Below are 9,164 nucleotides of genomic sequence, written 5' to 3' on the forward strand. Positions count from 1 at the left end.
AGATTCTTTCCTCTTGATTAGTGTCAATCCACTGCTCGCACTGTGATTGAGGTAATATTTTTTCTTCCACTCCACCTTGCCGATGGTGCTTCTTCCCACCTCCCACCTATTCTTTGTGTTTTCACAGTCAGTTTACAGAATTCAGCTAACCTTCTTAAAATGCCCCTGTAAACTTGCCCGTCTTGTCTATTAAAATATATGCTGCTATGCTCATGCCTTATCTTACCATGAAACTGGTATGCCATTTCATTAATCAGCAGATGCTGCTGTTTCCTCAACATCTGCAGTTTGCAACTCGTACATCCTGCACGTTGCATTTCATTGCTATAATTTATTCTGTGTATAGCTGGAAAGTTTCCGGATTGGTCGTATGTGACTTTACCATGGTTTAAGGGTGCTTATCTGTGACATTGTGAGCGAAACCTAATTGGGATTAAATGTGATCAGTAAGAGTTCCCTGTGGTGCCACATAGAGCTTTACACTTTACCCAATGCCCAACTGCTTCACTCTATTTGACCATGACAAATGATGAAGGATGATGGTGCAAGAGACATTTGATGTCATGGCAAATGCACTCGTTGGGATTGGGTGTGCGAGGCAACAGTCAATTCGCGTAACGATCTGCCCAGAGATCTAAGTGCTGGATTACTTACGCTGCCCAGGTAGCGCCATGTATATATTGTTCACTGTGAATTTGCACATTCAGTTTACAATAGACTACGTCAGATCAGGGATCTCTAGTTGATTCATGTTTGGTGTGTGTGTGAACTTAATGGGCCTTTGTTCCCTGCACCACAAACACAAATGGAGCAAAATAGAAAAAAACACTTACAAACACATAATATGATGCTCAATAGCATGTTCGTGCAAATTAGCACAGTAAAAAAATACCCCATCTGGAAAGTTAATTTAATCAGGGTACAAGTGTGCCAGCACTTTGGTATTACAAATGAGGGCAATGAGGTCACATTATGCAAAATACAAATGCAACAATAAATGATACAATAAACATTGCAAAAAAGTGCTTAATGCAACAAGGCACTGAAGGGTAAAGGGAGTGGAGAGAGGCGGGAGAGTAATAATAACAGTATCCCGAAGGATTTATGAGGAACCCCAGGGATGGGGCGTCAGAGGTGAGCGATGCCGTCAAGCACTGGGCGCTGCTCGGAGAGGCACCCCTTCTAAACACTCATCCAAAGGGGGCCGAAGTAGGCTCGCGCTGCCTCCGAAGTTCACGGACCACCCACCCTAGGGGCCGCTCAGACCAGCACCTGTATATACATTTTATCTTGTGCAAAAAATGTAGGTGGTAATGGAACGCATGAGAGTACAAATATCACGTCCCGATTATTGCACAGGTCATAATGAATACAACGTGAAATGTTGCTGTGTTTCCATAATAAATATCGCAACTACTTTTCCTAATTGAGAAACATGAAATTAAGTACGATGCAAAAGCGACTTGCTCCAGTTCTCATTACAAGAGCAGAAGAATTAGTGCAAAATACGTTTAGCTGTGTGTTTTCAAAGAAGTTAACTTACTTAACATTTTTTTTCGGTAATGGAAAATGTGGTAGACCCGCAAAATAAATGAAAAGCAATTTGTCAGCCGAGAGTTCAGGACTTTACAGAAACACACTACACACAGCTATTAGCGCTTTAAGCGGACACCAGTTGCAAATGTTCGCTATTCACCTTCTGGTAACATAACGTACGATATCTATTGTTTTAAATATTTCACAGGGGTAATGAAAACGAGAGAGAATGAGTAAGAGAAGTGAGGTAGAGAGGGTCGTGAAGAAGAAAGTGTAATTTTAAATTGAAAGATGCATTAAAATGAGAGACGAGGTCATGACATTTAAAGACAACGAGACAGAGGTACAGAAACAGGAGTAATGAAATCGGGACAAGCTATTGTGATGGGTTGGCATAGAGGCGATAGGTGTGGAAGGAGAGGGGGTGAAGAGGCGTGCAGCAGTAGAATTGTGAGATAAATTCTGCGGTTAGGCAGTAAGAGAGAGGTAGCTGGTGTAGAGGTACTGTAAGAGATGTGAGAGAGAAATGAGGTAGAGGGACGGAGGTTAGAGGAATGAGAGAGGTGGGACACACAAAGACTGGGAAGGCGACGGATCGGGCACATGGAGAAGAGAGAGATGGAGTAGATGGAGGGATAGAGGATGTAAGCTGGAAACAGGGTCTGAGGTGAAGGGGGTGGGGGGTAAGAAAAAGACAGAGTTGGGGTCAAGAAAGGGGACAGAGATGGAGCTCTGGACTAGAGGCAGGCACAGAGAGTGATACAGACAGCGTCCTCATCAGTTTCCTAGGAGGCCCTTTGGAAGGGAATTACCTGCTTTGTACTAGCCCTAATATGGTTCTAGTAGTTCATTTATTATCTCACACCGTGTAATTCGGCACCTCTTGCATGCTCCACTACTGTCAATGTTTAACGAAAACATTAAAAGGAGTTCCAAATCCCATGCTAACGAGATTTCGATGTACGCTGAACAAGTAGGACAGATTTTGGCACATTACTGGTGCGTGCAACATCACAACCGTGCGTGTACTTTAAAAATGACGCACGGATGCTTCTCTGTGGCTCGGCCTGGGACAGCGCCTCTGCGTGCACGGGACCATGTTATACAAGTCCCTAATTCCTGATTTTCTGTAATGTCTCTCTCGCTAAAGTTTTTCGGTAGGGTTATTTGATCTTCTAACGTTTATTACAAGGATAGCAACTGTATGTTCCAAAAGTCATAACTGTGATGTTAACTTGCTCCGAGTTATCCTTTTACTGTTCTGTCACATCCCCAGAACGGACAGGTGACATCAAAATAAATGTCACCACCGTCGACAGTTTTGGACACGTCTTCCACGGAGCTTTAATTTGTCTTGAGAGAATGGAACAGCCTTTATTACCCGGATTCCCATTGTAATAGTATTTATATAGCGCTTACTACCGCTGACGAGGCGTCGATTTTAAAAGCTGCGTCTTAAATTTGTGGTAAGTGTAAAGTTATGTCCTATACTTGTCCTCATAGCCTCTCGGGCATCGAGGAGAATCGGTCCCAGCTGTCCCGATAATTGTGCCTGATGGAACACTTTATTGTCCGTGGTCGATGCTGCCCCTTCCCCCCCTGTATTAATCCGTCCGCTTCAAGTGTTTGTTCTGAAACAGACAGCGTGTGCCTCGGAGGCGGCCAAAACCCTGGAAGCCGACGAGGAACTGGCTGCGACACCCGGGGGCGTGACCTAGAGCCGAGAGGGCGGATACTTACAGAAGCCCCACCCGCTCCAGTGAGCGCCCCAAAGAGCCGTCTGTGACGTCATTCTTCAATAAAAGACTTTGGGCTCCGGGGACTATAAATTGAAGACGCCAGCGATGGGGGCAAGACACAAAGGAACAACCACTCACACACACCGGTGGAGCGACTGTAGCATCCAGTATACCCTGAGTCCTGACTAGAACACATTTTGGTAAGTTAGATGCCATACTTTATCTTAAACAACTGCTTTAGTCTATTTGAATATTTTTTCCAAAATTAATTATTTTTTTATTAATTACTTACAAACCAAATTTATAGCTGAAGCAGAGTACCAATATCACCTCTGGTTTTCCCTCTGCTTAGTAAAATTACTTAACTAAACACAAACTTTGAAAGCATGGAACATTAAATAATAAGACCAGCTGTACTGTTCTAAACGTATTACGTTGCAGGTCTACACATGTACCTTGGGCATATAGACTAATGTGTGTATGATTTCACACGACAGTTGTTCTTGGATCTGTGCCTTTCGATTATTTTGTGAATATTGCGTTCATGAATCACAAGTTATAATCATTGATGCATTAATATTACCAATAATACAAACTTTAGAACAACTAAAACTATTATTGTTGTTGTTATTTATATTACTGTTAAAATAGTAGTATTGATAATAATAATAATAATAATAATAGCTTGTTTTATATAGCGCCACACGTGCCCTTTCTAAGCACTGTTATTATTAATAGTAAGAATAGGAATGTTTACATTTATTAAACTGAATATTCATGATGTATTATTATTGGTGACAGTATCTTAAGTGCATTGAACTAAAACGTATTGAAACATACTATCGGTGTACCGTTTCAGAGTAAAGGGTCTTGAGTAGGTGGGCCGCGCTGGGCAATAAGTTGCTCTCATTCGATGAGCATTGCAGCTACCATCTAAAGAAGGTGTCACTGGTGCTTTTACACTGTATAACCGTGATGGCAGTCTTCTACTTATGGCCGTCTCAATGACCATCTGTACTGCTGAGGGTTAGAGTGAGAATAGGCAGACAGGCAGGGGAAATCAGTAAGCTGAACCTTGAAATTCTGACAAACTGAAAGAATAAGGAGTAGTCAGACAGACACATACAAAGGGTTTAGATCCTTTTGTGTTTGCACAAGTATACACAACTAATAATATAGGTAAAAACATATATGTATAACGTAAATTATGTTTATTTCAACAAGTGGTTCACTTACACCATAAAAGAGGCACCTTTTCCGAGGATGCCACTCTCAAAATATTGTCCTGCAATTCTCTCCTGTGAAAGGAAGGAGGCCCTCAGGATGGTATCGACTGCGCTTATCTTTCACGAGTGCGGGTGTAAGGATATCACAAAGGAACTGTAACTGCACAGTATGAGTTTGTGTCACGCTACCAACCAGTTCCTTGACATCAGAAAGGAGGGTTGTGTATGTTTTTTTTTTTTGTGACGCCAGTGAACACTGAAATAGTGTGCACAACCTCATATAGATATGTTATCCTTTATAATACCACAAAATCACAGGAATTTCATACGAGGCTTTTGTTTCAAATGTCTACTAATAGTTTATTGCGTCATCATGCTTATTCTAGTTCATCCTCCTCAATGGAACGGTGGGTGGACTTCTTTTCTAAACATATTTATTTAAAACAAGAAAAAAGAGGATAGTCAAATTTACTCGTAATATCGGGTCCTTGTCAGCTGTAAAGTGTTTACATTCCTTTACATTCTAAATACCTCTCAATGGTCATAGTCCTCATTGAAAAATGTTTACTTTAGTTTTCCACCTACATTTAAAAAACGCACAAGTGATACCTGTCTTCCTGCCTATCTACTTCCTTCTATGATATATTTCTAATAAAAGGACAGTTAGGTTGCCACCACCGGACTATTATTCAGTTTTCATTAGGCAGGTCAAGCATTATTACATCCACAGCTGCTTACAACCTCTTCGTAGAGCTTTATCTACTGCTAATTGCACACCCAACAATTAGGGCCTAAACTTAAAATCCAACGAGGCTAGAAAGGTCAATTCAACATGGTTAATATCTGGTACGATGCAAACAACAAAGCTATTAGCGCCCATCACACACATCTCATGGCCAAATCAACAAGCCAATCACTCCTACTTCATGTTCATGTTTTAGACAGTCTACTAACCTAGAGTGCAGACAAACAATAGTAGTCTATGGCAGCTTTTTTAGCAATATGGTTGGTTGAACAGATGTTAATATTCCACAGAGGGTGATCATTTATACAATACTACATATAAACCACTTGAGACAAGTGTTTTTGACCCTCAAGCCACAACCCCACTTATTGGGAAAACTTAGTATGCCATTAAAAGCTTGTTAAAGTTCTTAGTGATTGGACGATTGGCTTTCTCTGTTCCTGTGCATTGCATAATTAAAGTATTCTTCAAACCTTTATCTCCACATGACTGTACTTAGAGAAAGCATTAAGGAATACATAAATCAAGCATGATCACTTATTATTATACGCAAGTTAACTTCTCTATATCCATCAGTGGGAGCTTACTTGAGATTGTGCTTATGTGATAATGGCGTCAATCGATAAAGCTATACGATTGCACATTCATACGTTATTTCCAAGCCTACGATAAGTGCTGTCATTATGTCGCTGATGAACAAAGATTGATTGGCTTTATTTCCTCCCTGTAGTAATCATGCTGCCCATCGGAGTTATGACAAAAGTCGCAATAATGCTATGTGGAATTTGTTTCATCACGCGATCTGATGGGAGACCGACTAGGTAAGCAGTTTGGTGCTTATCTGAAGAGTTTAATTATTTTCTCTTGTATTGTGCTTTTGTAAACTCGCTGTATCCTGTATCAATGGGAATACAAAGACAAAAGCATAGTTAACATTTTAGCTGCGTGTAGTTGCCACAGTCTCGCTTGGAAGGGAAAAGCAAAAGTGATAAAATGAAGGTAGGTTCAGGGCATAAGTAGGGGAAAATGAGTGGATATAGAAGGGAGTTTAACGAAAAGGAAAAAAGTTAGAAGAAATGCAGAAAAGTAGAAGGTCCACAAATGATGTTTGAGAGGAGGGACACATGACCTTGACGGACCTCCAGTTTGGACGAGAGCACCACTGCACAGCAACCTAGTACACCACCACAATTCGACCGATCTGAGCCAGAAAAGAACCAGCATAGCTAAGCGACTTACCTCCCACACTGGCCAGCTGTCGCTCTCACAGTTTTGTCTCTAGGACGAGGCCTCACAGTGACACTAATAAGTTAGGCCACCCTTAATTTTGGAATGAGTGGCAATGGCCACTATGACCCCAGAGCACTGGTGCCCAAATCTACTTTTCCAGTGGGAATTCTGGCTCTACTAGCGATGAGAGATGATGTGGTGACTAGAAACATTCAAATATGAGGCATATAAAACCCCATTAGAGGGAGTGGCTGCCTTAGAGATATAAGGCTAGGAGAGCTGCATGGAGAATTGAGGACTGGAATAGAGTTGATTTACTGTTATGATCTACTAGCCTTGATGTAAGCTTCTAAACAAGTGTCCTTTCCTCGTTGGCTGTGTTTTTAGGAGACGGTCTGTGAGCGAGGTGCAGCTCATGCACAACTTCGGGGAGCACAGGCACAACATGGACAGGCAAGAGTGGCTTCAGCTCCAGCTGCTGGAGTTGTACCCTGACGCCATGAGGCAGTCAGCAGAACTGCAGGCCGAACAAGTGCTCAGCAGGAGCCAGAGACCTAGGAGGAAAGACGACAAATGGGGCGCCATCAGGACAAGACGGCTGCTCCCGGAAGAGCTGCAGGCCCTGCAGAGAAAGCTTGGAGAGATCGAGCAAGAAGTCTTGGACATGATTTTCCAACCAAGCTCTCAATGAAATCGGTTCTCTTTATTTGAGCTGTGATCTATGTACTTTTGTGTCTGTGTCTGTCACCGTGTCACTTTTTTCTCTCAAAGGTGTACCTCCCTTGCTGCTATTTATGGTTCTTTATTTAAACTGTCTGGAACAACATATTTATTTGCAAATCATTTTGATTTGACATGCATCGTGAAGAAAAGTGCACGAGTATTTGTATAATGTGTTTAAATATTTTTGACTCCTGTTACGAATGAGAAAAGGAACACTTTTTTATTATTTATTTTTGACATGTATATAAAGTTTTGTACAATTTATAGTTTTGTAAAAAAATGGATTTTCTACCTCAATTAAAATCTGTACAAATAAAGATAAGTCTTCGACAAAGTCTGGTTTTACGTGGCAGTTCTGTAGTTGCTGACGATTTGGTATGCATTGTTTATTCACTACAGAGAAACAATACAGAATTTCATTATCACCGCTTTTTTCAAAATTATTTATTAGGTTCGAGTAGTAGTTGGTTACAAGTCACTCATGTTGTGCAATTAGCGAGAAAGAGGTGCAAATAAAACGGAAAAGGGAATATCTGAAATCTCTAATTGGCCGTTCACTATTATTCCCAAACGTAAAATAAGCACAATAGTTGCAGGTATTCATAAATGGCAGATCCAACCCAGTGATAGGCTGCAAAGGTGGAGTTTTAGCACACTGCTAGTTTTTGTGCGACCCAATATCTTCTGCCTTTACTGGTGCCTTACAAGTCATACAGACGCATAAGTGATAAAACAGGAAATAGAAGCTGAAGAATGTACAACCCGCTCAATAGATTGTCTGGTGGAACTCACTTTTGAAGAAGGAGAGCCAGGCTGCCCAGCACACTTCAAAGGGGGCTCTTTGATTCAGAGAGAGGTCACTGGGAATGGGTCTGGACACCTCTCAGAAAGGAGATGGGGCTAATAAGAGAATCATAAAGAGTAGGGCTGGGGCCATGGGGTAACCTTTTGATACAAATATGACTGTGGCTGACATCCAGATGTGAACATCAGGTCAATCTCATGACCTGTGTTGGGCTATCAGATTTTGAGTGACTCCTTCAGTAACAGACTTCTTTCTGGAGGAAGGCAAGAGCAGAGGAGTGGGCATTTAAAAAAGAAGCAGACCTCCCAACAGAAACTTCAAAGACTGAGACCCTAAATCACATTTGATGTCTAGAAATGGGCTATAAGAAGGGTAGCACAAGGCCCCCAAAACTGTCAAGTTTAAAGCAGCCAGACAGGCTGTGCAAAGAGGGAAAGTTCTGCTAGACGTCTGCCTTTAACCATGGCTGTATGCTAAGGCCTGCCAGTCTCCCAGCTGGATGAGGGGACGCACACCCCTGCAGTCTGGAACACCAGTATCTGCCAATTTGACAAGACCAGTGAGCCTTGTAAGGAAGAGAAGATAGATAAAACTTTTTATTGTTTAGTTAATTAAAACCTTAACAATATTAGAAAAAAATACACACAGATCAATAGATTAATAAACACTAAAACACTGCCTTATTATATGCATTGTTCTTAAAGAAAGACATATAAAGGTAATACAATGTGCAAAGTGATCATGGTAAACCTCAACTTCTCCCTTAAAGATTTCTGAAACATACAGTACCCAAACGTAGACGAAGTAGAAATTTCCTCTGTAAAATGGTTCAAAATACAAAGCTGCATAACAAACCTAGGGTACATAGTACTAGGGAAAAGTATCACACAAGTGCCTTTCTTATATCGAAAATTGGGAAGAATTAATATAAAATAAATATAAAAACTGTATAAAAATATCAAATAATCAAAATAAATTCATACTTCCTTCCTTAAAAGCGTGATTTGCAACAACCTAACCTACGATGTCATACCGATTTCCTTATTATGCTATGGCACCTTGATTTAAAGAACAGTTCCAATATAAAAGTATTCAAAATAAACGAAACTGCATTCTTCAAATAAAACATGATAAAAATGACCTCTTAATTTATTATAGGA

At 40.9% G+C, this 9,164-nt stretch overlaps 1 protein-coding gene across 1 annotated transcript; it reads left to right on the plus strand.

Moving 5' to 3' along the window:
• Window positions 1-3,391: 3,391 nt before the first annotated feature.
• Window positions 3,392-7,481, plus strand: PTH (parathyroid hormone). The gene is made up of 3 exons (XM_069221287.1): window positions 3,392-3,475; window positions 5,977-6,067; window positions 6,864-7,481. The coding sequence occupies exons 2-3, from the start codon at window positions 5,982-5,984 to the stop codon at window positions 7,165-7,167; spliced, it is 390 nt and encodes a 129-aa protein (XP_069077388.1). The 5' UTR covers window positions 3,392-3,475; window positions 5,977-5,981; the 3' UTR covers window positions 7,168-7,481.
• Window positions 7,482-9,164: the final 1,683 nt, after the last annotated feature.

The sequence above is a fragment of the Pleurodeles waltl genome, chromosome 3_1 (assembly GCF_031143425.1).
Source record: "Pleurodeles waltl isolate 20211129_DDA chromosome 3_1, aPleWal1.hap1.20221129, whole genome shotgun sequence".
NCBI lineage: Eukaryota > Metazoa > Chordata > Amphibia > Caudata > Salamandridae > Pleurodeles > Pleurodeles waltl.

What these genes read in the sequence shown, in the direction of transcription:
- PTH (XM_069221287.1), top strand. Translation starts at nt 5,982, where the DNA reads ATGCTGCCCATCGGAGTTATGACAAAAGTCGCAATAATGCTATGTGGA. An exon ending in TCTGATGGGAGACCGACTAG is followed by an intron (nt 6,068 to 6,863) that starts GTAAGCAGTTTG and finishes CTGTGTTTTTAG; the next exon opens with GAGACGGTCTGTGAGCGAGG.